Raw genomic sequence first — 25,467 nt, forward strand, 5'->3', positions numbered from 1 at the left:
ACGTTTAGTCTATATCTTCTGGGGTTTTTTAAATCGTAATACTTTCTCCTGAAAACCCTGTCCAATGAATCAGTTTACCTTTTTGATTGGGTCGTGTTAATTTTTTTAATAGATAATTTAATCCACTTACGTATCTAATTAAGAACCATCATTTGATAGAAATTACTAAAACGTACACGTCACAATCATACATGTATGGAAGCATACTAGTGTTACATATGCACTTCACATTTTTTTATTTTCTACACTTTAATCTGCAAAATGTGCACTTTAAAGTGTAAAATCTGCACTTTATTCTGTAAAATTCACATTTTTAAGTGTAAACTTTCCGCGTTAATCTGTAAAATTCACCCTTGAATCTGTAAAATTTACACTATTAAGTGTAAAATTTACATTTTAAGGTCAAGATCTGGTAAATGATTCCAGGCTGTCTTTTTGGTTTAAAGGAAATATGCAGAAAATAAAACGATATTTTGACATTCTATATTTAATCACGGGAAAAGTAATCCCGGTACCTATATTCTACTTGACATCATTTTAAAGAGGAGGTCAAGAGCTTGTTTAATGCCGTTTTTGGAGAGACTGTAGGCATTCTAGATATATTTCATTACTCAAAAATGGACAAAACTCTGATATTAGTTACTTTTATCCTTCATATTTCATTTAAAATGATTGTTTAAATCATGATTTTTTTTTGTGTTTACCAAATAATTTAGCCCCGGTTCACCCTATGAAACAAAGATATTGTTATGAAGCATCATTAAAAGACTTTATATGTTGAATTTCATAAACCTGTAGGCACCTTTCATTTACTAGATCTTGACCTTAAAGTGTAAAGTTTACACTTTAATCTTTGAGTTTCGCTCTTTAATCTAAAATCTTTAAACATAAATCTATAAATTTACACATTAATCTGTAAAATACTGTGTAAAACCTGCATGGCTGTACTAATTAAATGATAAACATTATATCTGGCGGCCGCATCTTATTTATCTGGCAGCCAACACATAATCATATGGCGGCCATCACATAAAATGTAGAATTATATGTATTCATTTTTGTTGGTTTTGAGTATTTGTTTACTAAAATTTAAGCAAATACACAGTCTTCAATCCTCCTAAATGTATATCAGACGTCAACTTTACTATATCAAAGAATCGATTTTATTCATATGTATGCAGTACAATTTTGTTAAATTATGTATTACGTACAAAATCAAAGTACTCATACGGAATCGCGGTTTAGACAAAATGATACATAATGTTTATTCTTTGAATGAACAATAAATCAACATAGTTTGTTATTTTGATTGTGAAATCATCAAAGAACAGGGAGGGGGTGATAAGCTGAGACATAAAACCACTTAAGTCCATTTGAAAAACACACAATTTTTTTTCTAACAAATATCACTTTAATTCGTTTATTAATTAATTTATCATAGGTACTAGTACACATTTTATATGTTTTGGTTTTATATATTTAAACCTGTAACCATTGGCTACTATTTATAGCATATAACCTGTAGAACAGGTATTCAAGTTAAGCACGATTTTCACTCATTCGAAGGCTTTTCTTTGCCGCATTTGCACAATCACCACCCACCCACCCACTTATTTAGTGACATTTAAAAATCAAGGACTGTGCACTATGTAAAATGTTTTATTTCAGAAAGAAGTTTGAAGAATCTTTATATGTATTTGTACGTGTAAATAAATGCAGCAAAATAAGCGCTTCCTTCACTAATCATGTGTTTTGTTATTATTGTAAATAATTTATGTTCGGTTGAGTGGAACGAATAAGAACATAAATGTCCCTGTATTTAAGAGGATTGAAATATTCACTAACTGAATAATCTCGGTCTATAAAGCTTCAATAAAATTATCGCAAATGATTAAAACTCTTCTATGTATGTGATATAAGCCAATTCTACAAGAAAAAGTGTGATTTTTACACTTTGAGTGTAAAATTTACTGGTTAAAGTGTATATTTTAAAAATTATGTGTAAATCTTACAGATTAATATGTAAAGGACTATATATGATTAGGGCCTAAAATGGCCCCCTAAAATGAACATCATCATTTTACTATCATTCTTTGTTTTCTTAATACAGCTATGTATGTGATATGTTTACATAATATTCATTTTGGTTCAAGTGCCCACAATTTAGAAATATGACATTGTAAAGACAACCTTTTCCCGCCATTTTTGCATTTTTAACGTAAAACAGCTTGTTTTCAAGCAGTTTTTCCTTCCGAAAACATAGAGCGCATTCTTGAACAAATAAAATATTTTAATCAGAGATGTATCTAGCCAAGACTAATAAGTGACAAAAAAAATTTTCTTGTTCAAGCAAGCGCTCTATATTTCCCATATGAAAAATATATTTTATATCAACTCTTCTAAAAATTTAGTTAACATTTTATTGTACCCGAAACGCTTAAAAAATGGCGAATTATGGGGGCCAAATTTAACTCTTATCGTATATAGTTCTTTACAAATGAAAGTATGAACTTTACAGGTGAAAGTGTAAATTTTACAGATTAAAGTGTAAAGATTTAAGAGTGAATTTTACGGATTAAAGTGTAATTTTTACAGATTCAAGTCTAAATCTTACAGATTAAAGATTAAAGTGTAAATTTTGCAGGTTTAAATGAACAAAATAAGTAAATGTGAAGTGCAAATATGGCATTAATACGCTTCCATATTATATGAACCCAGTGGTCATGTATGTGGGTTTTTTTAAGCATGTATACTTTCAGTTAGAGAAATGAAAAAAAATTAATGAGTAATTAATTACCTCTTCCTGACAAGCGACTGGTTTTTTTTTAAATCATGGACAAGTGAATTTTTATTGCGGAGATATGCAATGCGCATGTAATTTGATGTCTGCAGGTCTTTTCTTTCGTTTCTTGCTTTACTGTATACGTCTTAAACTAAATATCTGTGACAAATAACAATTAAATTTGAATGATTAATTACACGATTTGTCTTATTTATGGAAGCAACTCAATCTTTACTCAAGGTGTTTTATTAATCATGTAGTTAATTTTCGTCCAATCTCAGTATATACATTTCATAATGATATTTAAAATGTGTTTGATCATAGACGTTTAACTTTCATGGAGGTCCCTCTTTATAAAATAATTTTTTTTCTTTATTTATGGAGTTTTTTCTGCTTTGGGTTTTTTTTATTTTTTTTAAGAAATCTGCCTTCTTTGGTATACAAAATTAAGACTTATCGTATACTTTGACCAAATCAGAATTATTGAGTTTCTGCGATTGCTATGTGGACAAAGCCACATTTTATTAGATATAAAGCAGGCATATTTTCATATACACACGTACATAAGTAAAGAGATATATTAACAAATTGTCCTATTATATGAGTGTGATATTGTATTTGGTTGCATGTACATTTTTATGATATTTAATATGATTATGCTACCATATCACACATTATTTGTTATTATGTATGATTTATTGAAAATTTAATAAAATCTACAACTCAAGGGCAAAAAAAAGAAGAAGAAACAAATCTTGTTGAACTGGAAGGAAATCCGGAAATGAAAATGTTGTCATATGTTAATTCATAACGAAGGGACTACCTTTCTTAAAGTATAAATAATATACAGATATAAAAAAAATCGTTACATATTGTCCTAACTTTGGAAAATTCATATAATATTCGTATTTCAATTACGCTACTTTATTATAACAGTGATGGAATCTGCATGAACTTTTTTATTAATCGTAAAACAGAATGTCCATATTACCACTCCTAGAGAGCAGAAGATACTTGTCTACCTTAAGACATAAAATATATTGCCATTTTTTTCACGCCCAGAGGTAAAAAAAAAAATACGGTTGTAAGCAAGGTAAATATAGTGGCCCACTAACATCTCGTACAATGCTATTTATTCTAATAATTTGTCGATAGTTTTATTCAAAGTTACACATTTATAAAAAGAAATTTTGCAAGCAGAGTTCCTTTATGAATAATTTGTTGTAATTTTCTTTAAATTTTAAAAGCTAGTGTAATAATAGATAATTCTATGAAATAAAAAAATTTTTTTTAAAAAAATGTTTTTAGTATTGATTCACTACTTTGGCTATATTAATTAGCAAAAACAATAGAAAAAAGATAGAATGACAGACTTCATAATTTTTATAACGTTAACAACAATTTTTATAATTAAAAAACTGATATTCGAGACCATAAATGAATTATTGCCCAATTCTAAATTCAATATGTAGGATGCCTTATCTGTAGACAGAAAGCAATGTATATTTGTCAACATTCTACGTACATGTATTTACCAAAAAGTTTCTTTTTACTGTAGTTTTGACGTGTAACTACATGCATAAAACATGCAATTATGGACTTGACATATAGAGAGCATGAATGAATAGAAATGGTATCTTACAGTATTTGTTTTGAGAGAGAGAGAGAGAGAGAGAGAGAGAGAGAGAGAGAGAGAGAGAGAGAGAGAGAGAGAGAGAGAGAGAGAGAGAGTCATGATAGACACATAAAGTATGTTGTGTGAATATCATTGATGTTAAAGTTGCTTGTAAAACAATCTTTCATTTGTAGAAGATCTTTCATTTTTGTAAGGTCGTGTATATCTTACAAAGTATATACATCTGTACATTAATTGTTCATTTGGTAGTTTTGGTTTTTTCCCCTCAGAATAAACATGGTTAAGAATAAACTGCTACTAAATAACAAATTGTCCACACCGGATTGGATACACAAACGAAGTTAAAATATATAACTTGAAACGTTAAAAAGAGATAACAACCGCCACACAACCGGAACTATCAACTAACGGACTTCACCGTTTCAGTAATAAAGATACTGTCCTTTACAAAAATTTAGATTATTGATAATCAAAATTTGTACATGACAAAGTTGTCAAGGACAATGACAAAAAAGGACAATACCCTGAGATTGAACAAATGCGCAACGCATAAAAACCTACGAAACACTAGTAATAATTTAGAATTTTAATTTAAATTTTTAATTTAAAATAGAAATAGTTATGGCTGAGTACCAATCACGTGACCGACAAAACGAAGCAACGTTCAAAACAACCGAACTATGATTTCCGATGAAAGTGCGTTTGCATGCATTTTTATTGAAATGAAATCCATGCAATTCTCTTCCTGTTCTAAACCAGTCAACTTCCGTTTGTGTATTTTGGATCATTGTTGCAACCGCGCAATCTCCGGTTGTTAAAAGGATAAATTATACTAGCTCTTTTCATATCCGGATTTCACCGGAACTCGTCGGCCACTGACCACGATTGTTGAAAAAAAGAGGGAAAAGATCTGAAGAATTTTTTTTATAAAATTTTAATTTGTTAGACGTCCATAGCGTTACAATATCTAAATAACTGCTTGGTTATGTTTGTATTTTGGGCATTTCGAGATAAATATGACATTGATAACCAACAAAGAGCAATTTTTCTTTCACATCCACCGAGGCAAAAGGCCATTGATAACCAACAAAGGGCAGTTTTTCTGTCACATTCACCGAGGCAAAAGGCCATGTCACCATTAAGAGGGCTTGCTTTTAGGGCGGTTTTTAGACTGAATCGACCTCCTTTAAAAGAAGAACGCTTAAATATCAAAATACCCAAATTTAAGAGGTAAACTTGTTTTTACTATAATAATGTGTATCAATAAACAAATCATATCTTCAAATTTTATGTAGATCTAATGGTTGATTTCTTGACCATCCAGCATCCTTAAACGGCTCATGCCGACGGTTTGCACACAATGTACATTGTAACCCTTGTGTTTGGAACACATACTCATACCTAACGTTCATTCAAGTTATGTAAAACTTGTGATAGGCGTGTTGAAGTGCATTAAGCCATTCGGGCTTTTTTGGATTTAATCCCACCCGACTGAAATTATCACCTCATAATACTCAAAGAAGTATTTTTTATTCCTTAAATAATAATGATCAGTTGTAATATATATGTAGCTAATTTGAATGGTCGACGTGTCCTCAAATCATCCTCCATCGTCCCGTCTGTAGCAAGTTGTATCGTGAGACAATAAAGCTGGCTGACACCCGACACGTAATTTAATTAAGCAGGTCCTTCGACAGGTGAAATACGTTAAATAACTTTCTTGGTCAAGAGCTACGTTGTTTACAATGAAGACTCACCCAAAGCTAATATCCAACATGTTTGTTGCAATTATACGTTGTAATACGTTGCAATTATACCTTGAAATACGTTGCAATTATACGTTGTAATACATTGCATTTATACGTTGTAATTATGCGTTGAAATACGCTTTTAAATCGAAAAAGTTATTTACTCCTTTGATACTGGTCTATCAAAAGGCAAAATAGTACGATGGAAATTTTGGAGATTGCACCTTATACGAGAGTACAAATGCAGTATTGAAACTTGCATAATGTTTTGGCACAAATTTTAAGAGGCAACTTTTTTCCGTTGTTTTTTTTATGTTTTTTCTCTTTTTGGCTTCTAGAAAGGACAGAATACAATAGCAAGCGTCAGAGTAATAAATGCTTGTAGTACGTAAACAATAGTCAAAAATGCAAACGTCATTTGTTTTTTTTTTAAATGGAAAAATTTTAAAAGGTATTTCTTTGTTTACGTTTAGGAACTGGTACAAATTTCAATACATGTTCTTATAATAATATTATTGCGCATCAGTATTGTCATCATGTCTTCATTTTGGAAATTGAAGGTGTTTTAGAACTGGACTGTCCAAGATACAAATATGAAAGACGCAAACGTAACATACTGACTCTTTTAAAATTCTGCCGATGTGCCTGTGGTTTATCAGACATTCCTCATTAAAATATTACCATCATTAGGCCAACTATAAACATCATTGTCAATCAAATCAGATTTCATTTCATGATATTTTTTGGCGAACAAATGGTTTTTCACCTGTGGTTGATTATATGGCTTGCTTCAAACTAGTCTTATTTTAAGTACAATTGTGATTAATCGCTGACAACAGATCAAATTAGAAATTATTTGACCAAGGCCTTGAATTTATATTTTACGTAATTATACATCCAGTAATTTAAGACACTCCATTTGTGTGTGCATGCCTTCTTTACACAGGGCATCTTAAATATATTTCCTTGTTAGCCTGCAAGAGTAATGGTGCAGATTCGTTAAAGTATTTAACATAAATAAGTTGGATGCCAACATAAATCAGTTGCATGTCGACATAAATAAGTATAATGTGAACATATTCATCTCACAGGTCAACACAAATAAGTAGCATGTAGCAAGTTTGGAGTCACACGTAGGGACGTAGTTACGTTGCAGGTTGGCATAATTATCATGCTTGTCGGCATACTTATCTCGCATGTCGACATATTCGATTGAAAAAACACTTGCACACAAGGGGCAAAACTATGCAACAAAAATATTATTAAACTTTTCATAGCTTTAGAATAAAGATATTAAAAAGCAATTTCTTTGTATATATCAAAATTCTGTGGCCGTGCATTGTCACTGATTTTCTTCATATTTCATATTTGATACCCTTTGGTAAATAAAGATGCAAGACAACATCAAATGGTTGCCATGGAGACTGGTTGCCATGGTAATAGAAGGAAAAGGTCGTAAAATGGCCATTTCAAGCTCTTTTGAACACAAATTGTAAGAGATAGCAGTAGTTTCAGCTATACGGAAAGAAATAATTGCATACTTAATATTATGAATTTTCAAATTATATTTTTTATTTTTTTTCATGGAAAAATGAATAGTTTAATAATGTTACCATGGAAACTAAACAGCACTTCAAAAATAACATTTTTTTTTAAATTTTATTCGAACATAAATAATATTTAATAAGAAAAATAAAATATTGTTTTACTTTGGCAACAAAGATTATAAGCTGAAAATTGAAGTTCGTTGCTATGGATACAACAATTAAAAATAAAAAATCTGCAAATTTTGAGGTTCTGTTGAAGACTTTTTACTCATAATTGGTACTTTACAATAAATTGATCAAAATAACTGAACATATCCTCAGCTTTAATATCAGTTGAAATCGCATTTAAGCAAAAGGAATGGCCGTTGCAATGACGTTTTGAACAATTAGGAATTTCTGTATGATTTTCTTAAGTCCATATATTTCCTTTGCAACGGCAGTTTTAAGATGCTTGAATATATATTATTTAAAACTTTGGCATGTTTCTCACGAATAAAAACAAAATATAGTTCTAAACTGAGTTTAAAACAAGCATTTTTGCTTGACAGAATTATCATGTTTTTCTTCATTTTTTCAATATTTTTAACCTTCTTACATGTACCATAGAAACAAGTGTCAAATTTTTATATAGCGTGTAAATTTTAAATACAGCTGTAAATCTATGAGTTTGGTTCAATTATAACTTCTATGATATTATGAAAATATGAAAAAATTAGTTTTTCAAAATAACTATGGTTTCCATAGTAATATTCTTTAGATTAAAATTTGTCCACCAATGTATTTCTATAATTTAAAATTGGTCATATAGTCAATTAAATATTTTATATTTCATCACTTAGATAAGCTGCAATTAATTTTTATATTGCTTTGAATTTGCTTAGATTTGCCATTTTCCTATCTTTGGTCTCTGTTATCATGGCAACAGTAACCCTTAGCAATTTATTGCATCTCATTTCTATATATCAAATAAACAAAATTTAATGTTTACATAATTTTGTAAGGGTATTGATAATTAAAAAAACAAAGAAAATTAATCGGGGAAAAGTTTAATTTTTAGCTTGAAACACGTGAGTGAAAAGACAGCGTAAAAGGGTCCGAGAGGAGAACTTTTGATAAGCTTTTTATCCAAAAAAGAAAGGAAAATAAAATGTGATGTAACTGCAAAATTGGTATTTGACGAAAGTCATTCATATAATCTATGTTGAAAAGTGTCATACTTTAACAACATACATTGTATTTGGTATGTGTTTATCCAGTTGAATTTTACAGTCATTCCAAACTCGATTTCAGATCAACTATCTGTATGAAAATCTATGTTAACTTTGAGAAAAACTCTTTGGTTCAGCACCTGAAATATTATATGTATTTCTCGATTGCATCACAGCAGTATATAACTTTTATATACAAAATTCAATAAACATTATACATGTACAAAGTTTAAATGATTAAGCAAGTTGGAAAAGCTGTGTTTTGACGTCATACTATCAAAATATGGCTATACACGTAACTTTTATAAACATTAGCATATGGGCTATAGATCCTAAACAGCGAACAGAATAGAAAAAATATCTATAAGTGTGAATTTATTACAATTTAGCGGGGTCAATAATCACTTCGGAACACTAAACAAACAAGCGTCCCTTCTTATTTCTACCATAACACGTACATTGATCGATTACTGCTATCACATTGTGATTATAAAATAATCATCTAAATTTTACAGACAATGACCTTCGTATATTTTTTTTTTATTAGGAAATCCCCCAAAAACATTTCCGAGACCAGGTATATATAAACGCCCGTGCATGGACTTCATTAGCCAATTAGGACATCTGAAGATTCCAAATCAGGTAGGCCATGAATACAAATTACTAGTTTCGCAGAATGTTGCTTTAATTCATGTTATTGCTATCATGTTCAATATGTTTAATAGTTTGGTGGTTTTTTTCATCACCATAAAAGATTCTTAATTGAAATAAAATTAGGAATATTGGTTGAATATGGGAAAACACTTTATTTATAAAAACCAGCACAAGTATACAAAATGTTACTGTATTTACATCTTATCCGAATTTTCAAATTTTTTATGGCATCAGCTTTAAAACATATAATAAATGAAATTTAATACCGAATAACTAGTTTAGAACTTTTTTAAATATAATACCCGGTATTGCTTTTAATGTTACAATTTCAATCTTTCTAATTATCTGCTATTTAGAAAACGGAAAACCAGTTCTCATTTTTTAAAAACAATGATGGAACTTTTGTTAATACCTATTTATTCTAAATGTATATGTTTTCATAAACATCACAAAAATCCATTAATTTTGTCCAAAGAATAATGGGTTTCTGGAGAGAAACCCTGGTTATTGCTTGCTTGATCTTCGGACTCTTGGAGTTGTCGTCTGCTCTGCTAGAGCCAGCGCCATTTCCAGACGCTTTACGAGAATGTTACGAGTTCCGATCGTTCAACTTGACACCATCAGACCAGGTCGCCAGCCGTATACAGACTTCTTGTTACCGACACTACCAGTATAAACAACTGGCCAAAGGAAATATATGGTCCGCTCCAAACATAACTCAGGAGGGAGTCAACTACATCAATGGGCTGTTCAGGCAAGTTTTCAATGAGGCTCGTCACATCGCTAATTACAACAAAAAGTCCAAGCGACATAAGCGACAGGCGATGTTTCCCGGAAGATACAGACAGGAAGTTAGGAGTCCGGGCGGGGCCTATCAACGTTACGCTAACTGCATTCTTCGGCTACAGAGAGAGGTAATTTTTGCTCCGGATTTTGATTTTAAAAGAATATTGGTTTTATTAACCTCGATCTATCTAAGGTCAGAAATATAATACCCATAAATCTTTTTTTATAACCCCTTACATAATAATCATTGTGTGAAAAAGATTTCACTGCCCTTATACAAGCAACGATATTTTGTTTCGGAGGGGTTTTTTCTTCAATTTTATTTATTTATTTATTCTTTCCAAAAAAGCATGACCATACATCAATTTTTTTTTTTACGATTAAGGAGCCGATTTTAATAAGTTCTTATTTTTAAATGATTTTATGACTGATAATAAGCTGAAATCATCCCAAATTCTACATGCACAAATCTAGAGAAGGGAGGGGGTCAGGGGGTTCGGAACCCTGCCCCCCCCCCCCCCTGCAAAATTCAATTTATTTAAAAAATACTAAATATATGACTCGGATCACCCCCCCCCCCCCACCCACCCCCGGGCAAACTCAAATAACCTTTGACACCCCCGCCCTGTAAAAATTTTCTGGATCCGCGCATGTTCTACTTAGGTTAAATTCTAAGTGAACTTAAAAGTGCAATAAATCTAACGATAAAAGATATGATTTTATAAACAACTTTCCCATGTAAAAGACCTTCGTTTTTTATCTTGCTATTTAAAATGTTATTGGCCCTTGAAATAAATTACATCTGTTAAAATAAAGCGATCTCATTAATCTTTACTTGCTTTTTACAAAGAACAGTTATTAGCAGTATAGCTTTGATTGATAATTATGCTGTTTACACGTGGGCTAGATGTCGTTTGGACCATGTCGGGCCTAAAATGATAATTAATTTGTCCAAATGACAATTCGCATGTAAATTATCATTCCCGCCTTAATAACTTGACATAACGGTAATTTATTACAATTATTGATGAAATTGTGTTTTATATGTGTCTGCGCGAATAGAAAGAAAACAAACGTTTGTTGGTACAAGGTTTTACAAGTTGTTTCCCCGTTGTCACTGACCGAAGTATGCTATTCAGAGAACCGTTTCTGTGTCACGTTGCGGGGCTTTTTTTCTTTGTGTAACCCCAACTAGTAAATGTGCTCTATACCTGCCCGACACATTTGGAAGAATTCCACCATACAATATTTCAAATACATGTACAGTAATTGACAAACTGAATAAAAGATATTTGTTATAGTCTGTGGAGCCACCCCAAGTGGGTCGTAACACCTACCAGACCTTGGCCGTCCTACACTCGGGGGAGGTATTAGCATACGCCCACGGAGGACCAGCGTTTATCCCTTGGCACAGAATTTATCTCATCCTGTACGTTCATTTAATATCTCTCTCTCTCTCTCTCTCTCTCTCTCTCTCTCTCTCTCTCTCTCTCTCAACATTTATTAAATTAGTATTTTCAAAGATTATTTGAAACCAAATTTTCAAAAGAAGTTATAGGAGGCAATGTAAACGTTTCATCTCTGATTGTTATGTGCGTGTTAGTAAAACTGAATGCGACCTGGTATTTTACAATTTCTAAAAGTTTCGACATGATTCAAATTCATCTTAGCTATGCAATAATGTCAGGTTGGAGACTGCATGTGGGTCGCCTATACCTTACTGGGACTCCACGGTTGATCACGATATGATGGACCCCACCATGTCTATTCTGTGGAGCGAACAGTTCTTCGGAAATGGCGATGGTGACGTCATGACTGGGCCATACCAGAGCATCAGAACGATACTCGGGGAACCTCTCGTGCGAAATATTGGAACAGGTCAGGTTCATTTTAATAAATACATTTTTTATCGATACAAAATCCCGTCCATGAATGTCTATCAACCAACATGAAAAAAACATTAACGTAAATATCTGATTTTTCTGAGTAAACTGTAATATTTCCTTTTTAGGTCAGAGTCCCCTATTCACTAAAGAGGGACTCCAAGCTGTACTGAGTCGCCGAAGATATTCAGAAATAGTTGAGCCTAAACAGGGCGCAGAATACATCTTCAGTCTGGAGGGCCATCACAATGGTCCGCACACGTGGGTAGGGGGGCATTTGGCACTCACCAATACGGCCGCTTACGATCCCATATTCTTTAACCACCACGCCTTTATTGATCACGTTTATGAACTATTCAGACAACAACAAATTCGTTTTCAAATCAATCCAGAGGTGGACTATCCGTTACAAACTCCACCAGGGCACGCTGCCAATGATTTTATAGATTTCAGACCATACACCAACCCTCTGCGAAATATTGAGGGTCTGTCCAATCTTATTGCAGGCATGGTAATGTATGAACCTCTTCCAAACTGTATGAATAGATGCAATGGCAGTCCGTTCCTATTTTGTGACCAAAGAAGATTTGTCTGTGTATCTCGTCCCCGTATGACAGCAATGGCGCCTGGAGGTGCACAGGGCTTCGGACTCAGCAGTCAGCCAGGCCAAGCTCCCGCCAGTCAGAATGTTCCGTCTATGTCACGTGCTAGTGCACAGGCACGTGGTCCCATCCAAGGAGGTCCAAGTTTCCGACCAGCTCCATTAACTGATAGCCGAAATCGTCCGGATACTATTGGCAGTGCTCCTGCTGCACCTCAGGTATTAATGGCCGGAATGCAAGCCAGAGCTGGCGGACAAGGACGAAAACGTAGAGCAGTAACCGACTTCCCGCAAAACAAGACGTCTGTACATCAAGATGGCAGCGCGCAACAGGTCTCCTCACTTCAGCGATCCCTGACCAACACGTTTATCATTGACGGAGTGGCCGATCCTAAACGATGGGTGTATGTTTCAGTTCGTGTATTCTACAACAGATCAAGCATTGTAGACGGCAAAGACCCTACTATCCATGCAAACAGTCCGAGAGAAATCTCCAAAGAATCCTGTCATGGCCCAAATTCTGGAGCATCTAAGGTATTTATCTCTTCAAATGGATTGGACTACGTAGGAGTCTACAATGAGTTTGCAATTGTTGACGAGAGACAACCTATTTCAATTACAACAACAGCCATTGGAGTGAAGAATCCGGATTACGGCGAGGCAGAGACTTTATTTACTGCCTACGACTCCTGCGGGCGTCCATGTCGACCCCTTTGCTTGGCATCGAGCCAAGGCAAGCAAACTTATAAGCCATGTTCTGCAGTTTTTAAGGTGTCATCTGCTTTACCAAAAATGTTCCATCTTTCTTACCGAGACGCAATTTTTGGTGGTGTCCAAGCTGATAATTTGATTGAATCTTTTGGCAGGGACACTACGCCTCCTATCACATTTGTTTGTGACAATTCAAAATTCTGGCCATGGGAATACTAGTCATCATGTTTTGAGTAAATATATGGTGCTTTGCTGTAAGGCCCTTTTTTTTTTTAGAGAATTTTATTCTTATATATGTACTGCATAATCTTCTTTGAAAAAATCTTTAAACTTTCACGAATTAATTTGTACATGACAGACTGTGGCTATTGTTTAAGGACAGTTACATCTGTCAACAATCTTATTTTTATATTTTATATCTTAAACAAATTGCTAGATGTCATAATTGATTTAAACAGCAACAAGTCAAATCAATGTATTTATAAACACTTTTTAAAAATATATTGGAATCATCACGTGGTTTTTGTTCTTGTTCCATTCAGTATTCAGCTTTTTGATTCAGACATTTTGTGTATATAATAGAAGTGAGTACTAAAGAACATACACAATCGGTAACAATTCGCAATTTTTCCGATTTTGAAACGATGGCTCACTGGCTCGATAACTCTTATCATGATTTTATCATGAGTAAAATTAATAAGATTGAAAAATAAACCATGACTTTGCTAATAATAATTCATCTCCAATTCACAGAAATGTACTTTTCACTATAATTTGTAAATTGAAGTTTTCTACTTTGATTTACATGTCTGCCTACCACACACTGTGAATTTTTTTTAACATTTGCAGTCTTATGCAGACTATGTATATTATCAAGAACAGAGTAAATGGAATTGTCTGTATTTTATTTTTCACAATATTTGTAACAATATTACAGAGATACATTGTATGAACTTATATATATCTAACCATTGGCCATAACTTCTTGTGACAAGTCATTTATGATGTCCATTTGTATCTATTTATCAGTTCATTAAATAACAGTTTTAATTAACCAATTAAAGTACACATTTTATGCAGGTATATAACAATTGTTATCTTCGTTATCAAAACAAAGTATATAACAATCCAATTCAATAAACAACATTGAATAATATCCTGAAATTCTTTGCGTGGAGCGCAACGCAAAACAAAGATGTCGGTGTATAGATAAACCATATCAAATAATATCACGTTGAAGAAAAAAAAACCACCCAAAATAATATCACATTATTTTCTGAAAGACCAGCTTTCTAGTTACTAGTAAATTAATATCACATATAACCGATGCCATTTCTGTATGTGGATTTCAATCATGTAAAAGTATAATAAAAAAAAACTTTAAAGCAAATCAACCATACCATTTTATTTCCCCGTGTTCAAAAACAGCTACTGGTCACTACTAGTATGCGCAATTTAAAAAAAAAACGACGGAAAAAAAATCAAAAACGACAACAACAAAACAATCATCACTCAAAAAAGGACGGAATTTCTAAAACTAGGATAATGCATTGAAAAACGACCCAACATTGGTTAAAATCAAGAATCGATTATTTTAAAAATCATAATAATCAGCGACATTGTGCAAAAATGGCTTTGCGCACACTCAGCAAAGCAAAAGCGGAATAATCCATGAATATAAGTAGTAATAATATAGCGGTATATAATGAGTTACGTATACATTTTTAAGTAACTGGCATTAGAGAGATTCCAAAGATTAATCTGTTACAGCACCTTAAGGTATCCGTATAATGCTATAGTATATGATATGCGTAATAATCAATGCAAAATTGTATTATTTTTTCAAATGGTACGTGCAAGATTTTTTTTCTTCAAAAAATTCATCTTATTTTTTCTTGTACAAACGAGCGGTTAATGGCGTAGATTAGACCTGACGTGTGTTCAATTCTGTGCGGGCAAGGTAGGCGGAAGAACTCGCAAACACAGTGACTAGGTTTATTGCAATGCACGGTGGAGCCAATTCTAGGAATAACAGGAATGTTCGATTTCATCTTTTTGGTAAAAATACCACCTGCGCTCTCCAGCTGGAAAGCAACAAGATCCAGATCGCAGTCTTTCGGAAAGCAGCCAAGTTCGTCCAGCCTGGGAAGATCCCGGCAAAAGTTATTACACTGGTGGTTGGCGAAGAAATTGTCGATCCCCATTTGTCCCAGGTCCGTGCGGCCGTATGCGCCTTCACGTGAGTGAATGACTGGGGTGGTCAGATGATAGTCCTCAAACCGCTTCACGCCTTTCATTCCAGTCACTACGCACTCGCCTTGCGTGCAGCACCACGTGTAGTGAGAAAACGCATTCATGACCATGGAATCGAACATTTTTGTCTTAGAACTATTAAAGTTTTGGAATTTGCCTTGAATGTATGGTTCAACTGACACGTACTCGAGCTCCCGGATTTTCTTCCTTGGCTTTCCCAGCAGCAACGCAATGCACATGTAAGAGGACACTTCGTCGATTTCAACCAGCATCGGCGTATGGAACAACAGATTCACTCGCTGACCAATTTCGGCCATCTCTTTGTTGAACTCCACCGCTAAAGATTTGGCCATTTTGGCTCGTTCAACTTCGTGGTTCCAATCCTCCTTCATGGCACAGCCCTGTCGGAATGCCTTCACTAGGCACCTGTCCCCTCTCCGTGGTCCCTCACCGTTAAGAATGCCCATATATGAAAGCTTCCGAGGACCAACCCGATATGGGTATGGTTCAAAGCTGCACCAGTACCGCCCTCCAAAATCCTCATCTTGTCCACAAAGGGTTTCCACGCTAATCTGCTGGCCCATTTTCTGTCAATATTTAAAGAAAAAAAACACAATCAATGAAAGTAACACACTGTCCATGTAACATGTTTCTTTTTAATTAAGAAATACACGTGAATGCTTTGCAGGCGCTGGGTATCCATTATGAATATCATTATGCCATTTTACCAACTGCCTTGCCCAGTAACTTTGTATTATTTAAAAAAAAACATTTTTATTCAACAAAAATTATACTTGGAATCAAAGAATTGAAAACCTACAATGAAAAATTATGTATTTGTTTGCTTGACGTTTCACATATTATTACTTGGTCTCAAAAGTTTCATCATAATACTCGCACTTGAGATAATCGGTGCCTGAGTTTTATAAAATAATTGCTATACTATAAACGAGAAAGTTTCATTATAGAATATTTCATCTGATTGTTTACTTAGAAAAACATTCATTGATCAATTGGGTAAAAGAAAATCAAAATTTGCTATACGAAATCTAAATACACAAAACACTCAGAAAAAGAGAAAAGGAGAATGGAATTAAGTCCTTTTCCCGAATAGTTCCATATAAGAAATAATAACCATTGATTCCTTAGACTTGGTTTTTTATGGGAAATGCGTCATTTAAGAAGACCTTGAGTTGTCTTCTAATATAGCTTTGTCCATTGCTCCGGGGTTTTCGTGCAGTGAACGGGGAAAAGAGAAAGGGAAACTTCCTTGGTTCTTTAAAATTACAGACTTAATTGAAAAGTGTAGTAATCACGCTATACGCGGACCTAGTCTTCTCCAATGTGAGAACAAGACCCATCTCTACGGGCAAAATACAATACTACAGCTGTAACCTTATATAGTATAACAAACAATGAGAGATCAGATCTAATACCATATTAAGATAGATATTAAGGCTAAAAAATCAAATGGGAGAAAAAAAAACTCCTATTTAGCTTACAAAGTGCATGTAAAACGACACGCTATTGTCTTTTTTTAATAGTATCTAGAACAATCACGCATTGATCTGAGATATTGTGCAAACATGCACTATATTTAACACACAGAGTTCACAGCAAAAGAATAATCTTGTCTCCTGGGGTTTCTATTCATTCGTTGACCCTTATTTTACGTATTGTAACTTCTAATACCGGTATTTGCTCTTTGAAGTAATTTTTTTGAAAGTTAAATATTACTTAGTGTCAAAATACCACAAACAATGGTTGAACTTATATAATGAAAAACTGCATTGTTTTAAACATTTGCTGAATGTGACAAAAAATGAAAGTTGGTATTTTACAATCAGTTTTGAACGTACTCCCTCTGCAATATTTGATATGATCACTTACTCAACGTTGAATTGTATTTTTATTGTAAAAAATAAAGGACTGCATCAAGACCTCAGTTTGTATATACAATTGATGAATCCAAACTGCAACAAGTTTTCAGTTAAATCTTTTTTAAAACAACAGATCTAGTATTGTTGTTTTACACAAGCAAATTCCCTGAATGCTGAACAGCTTGGTATTTATTTATTTACTAATATTTAACTGTTAAAAACAAGGATCAAGTTTTGCATTCTTATGCACGTGAAAAAGAAGTGACATGGTACTTACCGTTCGCGTGTTGCCGCTGAGACAACCTCTTTACATAATTCAGGCGTGCCTGGCCGCTGAATCTGTGGATGAGAAATTAAGACATTACTTAGCTGATGGTTCCGAAATTGTGTTTCCATTTATCCAATCATCGGTTGACGCGCTCTAATGCTACATGTTGTGATGAATTGCGAAGTCGCGCAAGTGTGACTAATGGCTTTAATAAATCAGGGTCTCTTGCGATTGGCCAGTTTTCGGTTTCTGCCAGATTTTGGCGCGTACTAATTGCAGGGGACGGTCAACTGAAAATAGAATTCGGCTTTTTTTGAAAGTTAATAAATTGAGAAATCTCCGGGGCAATTTTTCATTAGAATAGCTTCTTTGAAACTAAGGGAGGCTGACAAGAATGGAATTAAGTATTGGAATGGACCGCAACTCACGCGCGAGAGTAGCAGAGATTGGCTAATTATCCTATCATTTCCGATTTCATCCCTTCATTTGAAATTCAGATGGAAAGGAAATTGTTCCGTTACTGGATGCTGAAGAATCTGAATTTAAGTCGCATAGACTCCAAATTTATGAGGAAATAGGAGACGGGGCAAACAGTCGGACATGTAGAGAGCAAAATAAGCGCATATCTCAGATATTTTCTCTTAAATCAAGCATATAGTACATTACGAATAATAAGCGTTTTCGTCTGGAAGTGATAAAGATCTCAAAATATCTAGATCTCCTTTTGAATTATTTTTTTCTAATTCACAAAAACAAATTTACAATTTTGCGAAAGCATTTATCATATATGATCTTTAATTTTTTTTTTGGCATAATTTTGTAAAAATATCATTTTAAAGTATCGTTTAAAACGGGTGTGAATGAAATATTTCGTAAACAAAAAAGTCTTATTTATGTATGCATGAACGTCCAGAAATAAAAAATACGTTTTTACTGATTTTTACTTACATCCTAATATAATCCTTAGCCTCGCAGATTTAAAAAAAAAAAAGAAATTGCGAAGTTTTATATGCAGTTAAGTGCGTTTTAAACCACGTGGTCTGTTATTCAGCCCCTTTACACAGAGACAAAGGCATTCTGATTTATGAATAATGAAACACGGCACCTCCAATCTGTAGACATTGGCGACTTTGGAAAAATTTACGAACTGCATCGTTATCTGACAAACTGGCATCGAATGCTCTTTCGAGATCTCTTAGGGTTTATTTTTGAGACTGCACTGGAGATTGAAATGACAAAGTGATGTCATAAACTGAGATGTAGTACCATTCTTTAAGAATGTCCAATAAATCACCGTGGAGAATTTATGACCAATCACGGTTATCGATTTGCTTTGTACTAAGTCGGAAAAAGGTAATCAAAATACCGATCGATTAGTTATTAACTATATGTACTTTTTTAAACCAAAAGATATTCGCCCACATAACTTATTTAATTTTTCCTTAAAAAGGGGAATCGAATTCTGACGATTGTAGATCTATAAATAATTTATACATCTGCGAATGCCTTTATACGATTATATATTGTGTAATTGCGTAAACCCTTTACCTTATTGCTTGCAGAGTTTGCAATGGACCTTGGTTCCTGTTAATATGATTATCATAGCATAAAATATGCATATGTAGTCCAAACGTCTAAAGTTGTGTATTTCCTCGGGGATAGCAGAACAAAGTGTTAATTTCAATGGAGTTCAGAGCCTCGAAATGGAAGACTTAGCCGTGATCTTCTTCAAGCACCGAGCGACGAAATAAATTTGAAAGCTCATGGTTATTTTTTCCTTTTCGCCCTTTCTTTCTCGCTCTTTGGAAACATTAAATAAGTACATTTAACAGAGGGCAAAGCAGACTTTGATGTCAACACATGATAAACATAAAGACCTCTAAACTATTGTTTCCGTTTAGTACCCGATCATGTCAAGATGGAATTTAATATTTTGTTTGGATAAAGCATTTGGGAAGTTCAGGCCCGTATTCATTCGCTGCGAAATTTTAAATTCACGTTTACTTAAGAGCTCCTGATAATGAGAAAATAAGGGAATAACATATCCGATGCCACAGTCCCTCTACTATTTACTTTACTGATGGTAAATAACTGATTTGGATCCCCCCTTGTTCACAGAACCTCAAGTGTGCGAAAATTCAACATTTGGTTCAATGAAGTTTTCCAAGGTTCACAATATTCTTTGTAACATACATCTACATGAACTTTTCCAATTTACCTTATACCAAAATTTTATTAATTCATAAAACGATAACAAGAATTTAGTTGATTGAATATATTCTTTTAATAAAAATTCAAGAGTTGAAATCTGAATAGAGCTATTATCAATTTTCAAACTGCTGTGCATAATATGTACCTGTTGCTTTCAAATTCAGCATGTTTGGATATTGTGTTTTCAATAAGCTTGAATCTCAGTAACGATAAAACTCGATACAAGGAGAATAAAATGGCAGACTGAATAACGTACATGTAGCTAGAGAATTGTAAACAACATCCAACAACAGTCATTTCTATACTAGACATTGCTGTGTAGATTTTGGCGAATACTGATTCGAAGTTGTATAAAATATTAATTTCACATCAATGTTCTTTGATACTACTAAACAACTTACCATGAAGCATTTTTATGTTTGAAAGATATTAAGAGATCCTGGTGAACTAAATTTTATCTCTCTCTCTCTCTCTCTCTCTCTCTCTCTCTCTCTCTCTCTCTCTCTCTCTCTCTCTCTCTCTCTCTCTCTCTCTATATATATATATATATAAAAGCAGAGGGCCAAGCATAAATGCAAAAATTCATTTCACTTCAGAGAAAAAGCGGGGATAGAGAAAAACTCAAATGGAGATTGAACTGTTTGCCTTTTTGAAAATTTAAAACCTACGTGTACTTATGCGTAGGCTCGAAGCATGAAGAATTTAGGCTTCTGTTTTAATGTCTTAACACATATAAACACTGGCATCGATTTCTAAAAGCGAAAGGGCTCCTATGGTAATTATTGCCGTGAAGGTGAGAGAGTACTTTCTAAACCCACTGCGGCGGCTGGCATTATAATAACGCAACATTTCGGTATTAGACTGAAAGCTAATGAATTGCCAAAAAGACACTTAATTGTTAAATCACTTTTCTCACAAACTATTAAAGAATTGCAGAGATTAGAAAGTGTTCTAACTTACCGTTAAAAGAGATTTCGTGTGCTGAATCTAGGGTCTACATTTGTACTGACGGTCCGACAATTATTTCTATAACATTAACGGGTGCTTGTCTTTAGACTGATGACGTCATTGTCTAGTGGTGTCGGTTTTAGAAGTTCTAGCTATGTGTCTTAGTTAATTATTTCTTCTGCACACATTGAAATTGTCTCAGAATACAAAAAATATATGCACCTTATCTCCTTCAACTATCTCACGTGTATTCTTTAAATTCAATCTATGTAAAGAATCGATAAATTTAATTCAGCTTTAAAATCCATACGAGATACCCCGGTTTGATACATTTATACATATCTAGCTTGATAATTAAGACGTATACCATCAGAACAGTAGCCCATGTCTCTCTTTTACAACTGATCCGATTGCTGAGTTAATGGGTCTTTAATTAGTAACAATGCGTTATCTATTTGTGTCAGTAGGAATATTAAGGTGTCGACCCGACCCCGTCCTTCTGCACTAAAGTGTTTAAATTGGGTTCAAAAATTTGTCACAATGACAATTTAACAAAAGATTTTATGTAATTGTTCGCAAATTGATCAAGATTCAGCAAGTCATTCTTTGAAGTCTATCTCTAGAGAAATCATGTTCCGAAGAATAAGTCTTTTTGGGGGGAGTACTTGTAATTAGTAACATATTATTTGCTTTGGTTGCTTTTTAATCATGTTTTCAATCGAAACTTTATTCAATTTATAAATCTTGCGTGGGAATTTTGCTGAAATTAGGAAAGTTCAAATAAATCACGTTTTGGAGAGATTGTAAATATTGTGGCTGAAAAAGTGGACAAGGGGCCCCTCCAAAGACAGAAGTCATTTGAATGTCACAGGACTTGGCCATTCCTCGCCTGTGAGACATAAGTGATGAAGAGCTAGCACCGTTACTAACAGTTGAAAGATTTATATCCAACGCCATGTCATTTTGAAAATTCTTCACGTCAATCTAAATCGACGGACGTATTTCAGCAAAAGATTTATACACACGATATAACATTATGCACCCGATATAAGAGTTTTATTCAAACTAGTTTCATAAAGGCGGGTTTAGATCTACACGTAATTTAATATCTCTACTTGAAATTTCTTATGTATCTGCACGCCTACCGTTTCCCAATGTTAATCTGTAAACATTTTTGCGTCTCGTATTGAAACATTTTTGCATAATTATTATTATGGATGTTATAAGCACCCTAATGACGAAGTAATTAATCTGTTTTTGTCAAACCATTACGCAATATTTCACAATATTTATAAATTTTGAAATAATAACTTACGTATATGTCTTCTGCAATTCTCTGATTGAATATATATGGATATTGAATGTGTTCTCGGGACTATAAGAACTATGACGTAATGTGAAAGGTCAAAACGTAATTTCTATGCGCCTATTGTCATTTCTCTGAGAGACATAACGCACACAACAGCTCGTGTCTAATAGAAAATAACCTTATAGATACAAGTTTACATTTTGAAATATTTATGTAAACTGATCGTGACTCGGGAATTTCGAAAGATCCGATTTGAAAATGGTATCTTTTAAGCGACTCTTGGACTTTATTTGGAATGAAAACGTACATAAAATATCTGACGACGAAAAGTTTTCTTTTAAAAACATAATTTTTGGCTACAATTACAAAATCGAGTAGTCAACGATAAAGATTAGTACTAAATTAAAGAAACACACCTGGTGTGTAGAGATATCAATTCTAGTTTTCATTTTTCGTCAAGTGGCGATTCTGGGGCTTTTAAAAAGCCGATTACATTAACAGGAATATGTAAACGGTTAAAATAATACCGCAAGATCAGATTGATGTTTTTAAAGAATAGGGGTTTTTAGCTAAAATCCTACTCTTTCTTTCTTTTTGTTTTCTTTTCTAAAGAAGAAAATGAAATACAGGGCACTAGCGGTCGTCTGGTTATTTTTTTTTATGGTCTGGACATGGAAGATTTATTTACGGTCGACAGGTCGCTTATATAACATCTTTTTGTATCTCCTGGTGTGTCAATTATTATTATTTTTTTTTTATATCATTTATAACTAATGAGAGAATGATATATATCTGGTATGGCATGTTTAATTGATCAATATATACATTTTAAGTCCTTGAAGGAATCTAAGAGTCTTAATTATTTCTCGAATGACCAGAAGACTGAACAATTTTCATGCACTTGTTAAAAAACTTTTTGATAGTGCAGTTACAGCTTTATTTTTTTTAGCCATTTAGAAATAAGATAATTTATTCAATTCATGTTCCAATAACCAAATGCATAGGAGAAAAAAAAACTGGACATGCTGTATGTGTAACCTAAAAAATGCATTGCTTTTTAACACAAAGAGAAATCTGGGGCTTTAAAAATTTAATGAATTTGAATGATCTTAATGGCTTTTTGAGACGTCAGATATGTTTTCAAAATCGGCAGAGAGGTTAGGAGGATAAATTTACCTGATCAGTGAAAAAAGATTTAATTGATTTGGAAATAAATAGCATCGTCAAATGTTTTATTAGTTTTATAAAAGCGACTTAAGCGGTGAGACTGAATTTGGAATGGGTATGAAATACATGCCTAATATGTAAATTTAGATAAATACTAATATCATATCTAGATTAAATATTTCAGTTTGAAAATTGAAAAAAGTCGCGAAACTAAATCATTGAAAGTTTTGTATTGATCTTTGTGATGATATATAGAAAATCGAACGCGTATCTAAAGGCATCAAATACATGTATATTAAATCTTGTGATTTAAATTGTACAAAAAATAAGACCTGGTGTGTTTAATCATTAAAAAAACCGCATGGTAGACCCACAGCATGGTATCTATCAATTTTAATTAAATTCTATAACTCTAAAAAAAAATATGAGAATTTATTGAAGAGATGTCAGCATCATCAACTCGAAAACATGTACATGTAGAGACTCAAATTCGTATTAGAAATCATAAAATTTTTCTCTATTAAAAATTTTAAACTTAAAAAAACACTTTTTAACAACTTTGAACTGTTCTAATCATCGCTTATCGTCTTGTTTTTATATGGTATATAAATATTGACAACAAAATCAAGAATGTAAATTATTCTTTAAATACCACTGTTTAGAATTGCAAAATATTGTTTTATTGCAAAACAGGCCTTCTAAAGAGAAAAAATTAATTCAAAATTTTTTTTAGCTTACTGCTGTGACGATGTATATTAAGTATTGGTGTTATTAAGTCTCCATGAAAAAAACACGATTGTTTAAACTACAAAAGAATCAAAACTGTTAAACGGTAGACACTATTATAGAGGAATTAATTTTCATTGGTCTACATGCTTTACGCCGTTTTAAAGACTATATCATTAAGACGACGGAGAGTGAAAAACAAAATCGAAGTCATTGAAAGCAAGATAATCTCAAGATTATGTGCATAAAACTAATCCAACTTAGTCAAACTATATATTTAAAACTAAATATTTAGGCAATTTGCATACTTCACAGATACGAGTATATCCCCCAAATTCTGGGGAAAATTAATCTCTGGGGATTTTTATATCCCTTTTGCATTAATACTTGTTCGTCTGGCAAGTACAGTAGAAAATGATAGATATACAACATAGATTTACACGTGTACTTACTTAATTGTCAGCATGTAATCGAGGTAGCACCTAATCACCTGAAAGGAAGTTGTTGCGCGTGTTAATTTGACCGAAACGCTTTGACCTATCTTCAGTCGACGATCCGTAAAATCAAATGGACGCAAATCTTCCAATATTGATGTTTATATTCCAAATCAAATAATCAAGAGCTGGTTTCTTGCTGGTGTAAAGCGCAGAACATATGGATCATGACGTATGTAAACATTCATTCTTCCATGACATTTAAATCAAGAGACTTAAAAAAAACACATACATATAAAGTCACCGATAGCATGCGAGTTGATTATCTCTTACCAAAGTAATGTCTGGGAGGAGCTCTCTTTTCCGTAAAGATACTTTCATTGACAGTTTGTTCATTTCATTGGAGTGACGTGAACATATTGAAGGATTTAAATTTTTTTTTTGTCTGTGAGGTCATCACAAGTCTTTGAATTGAACAATCGCAGACGACTAAATAGAATAGATTTGCAAGTGATAAACAGACGAAGTAAATACTTTTCTGATTTAAAAGCAACAACGCTTTTTTTACGCTGCAAGTGGTATCTTTTATACCAACAAGAATTTATTTTTTTTGAATTTAAAAATCGCTTGACATGTAATTATGAAATCACAGACACTTATTATTTTCTCTTTATCCCCCAAGACACGATAATGATTGTTAAAGTTCACTCCTTAA

At 33.2% G+C, this 25,467-nt stretch overlaps 3 protein-coding genes across 7 annotated transcripts in view; 1 reads left to right on the plus strand and 2 right to left on the minus strand.

The window, feature by feature from the left end:
* The window catches only part of LOC105348876 (NEDD8), a 121,431-nt gene that overhangs the window by 69,413 nt on the left and 26,551 nt on the right, over positions 1 to 25,467 (minus strand). The window lies entirely within an intron of this gene.
* Positions 9,472 to 14,785, plus strand: LOC105324826 (tyrosinase-like protein 1). The gene is made up of 5 exons (XM_011424025.3): positions 9,472 to 9,563; positions 10,051 to 10,489; positions 11,663 to 11,790; positions 12,049 to 12,239; positions 12,373 to 14,785. Exons 2-5 carry the CDS (start codon positions 10,055 to 10,057, stop codon positions 13,773 to 13,775), a joined length of 2,157 nt encoding a protein of 718 aa, XP_011422327.3. The 5' UTR covers positions 9,472 to 9,563; positions 10,051 to 10,054; the 3' UTR covers positions 13,776 to 14,785.
* On the minus strand, positions 15,432 to 24,969 carry LOC105324825 (alpha-protein kinase vwkA). Of its 5 annotated transcripts, none has more exons than XM_034481667.2 (3): positions 24,771 to 24,969; positions 17,967 to 18,028; positions 15,432 to 16,396 (listed from the first exon to the last, which is right to left on the minus strand). In XM_034481667.2, exon 3 carries the CDS (start codon positions 16,391 to 16,393, stop codon positions 15,437 to 15,439), a length of 957 nt encoding a protein of 318 aa, XP_034337558.2. In that variant the 5' UTR covers positions 16,394 to 16,396; positions 17,967 to 18,028; positions 24,771 to 24,969; the 3' UTR covers positions 15,432 to 15,436. The 5 variants fall into 5 exon arrangements, with proteins under 5 accessions (XP_034337558.2, XP_034337557.2, XP_065935467.1 ...); XM_034481666.2 differs by lacking the exon at positions 24,771 to 24,969 and adding an exon at positions 21,129 to 21,284; XM_066079395.1 differs by lacking the exon at positions 24,771 to 24,969 and adding an exon at positions 19,506 to 19,749.

This window comes from Magallana gigas, chromosome 3 (assembly GCF_963853765.1).
Source record: "Magallana gigas chromosome 3, xbMagGiga1.1, whole genome shotgun sequence".
In the NCBI taxonomy this organism is placed as follows: domain Eukaryota; kingdom Metazoa; phylum Mollusca; class Bivalvia; order Ostreida; family Ostreidae; genus Magallana; species Magallana gigas.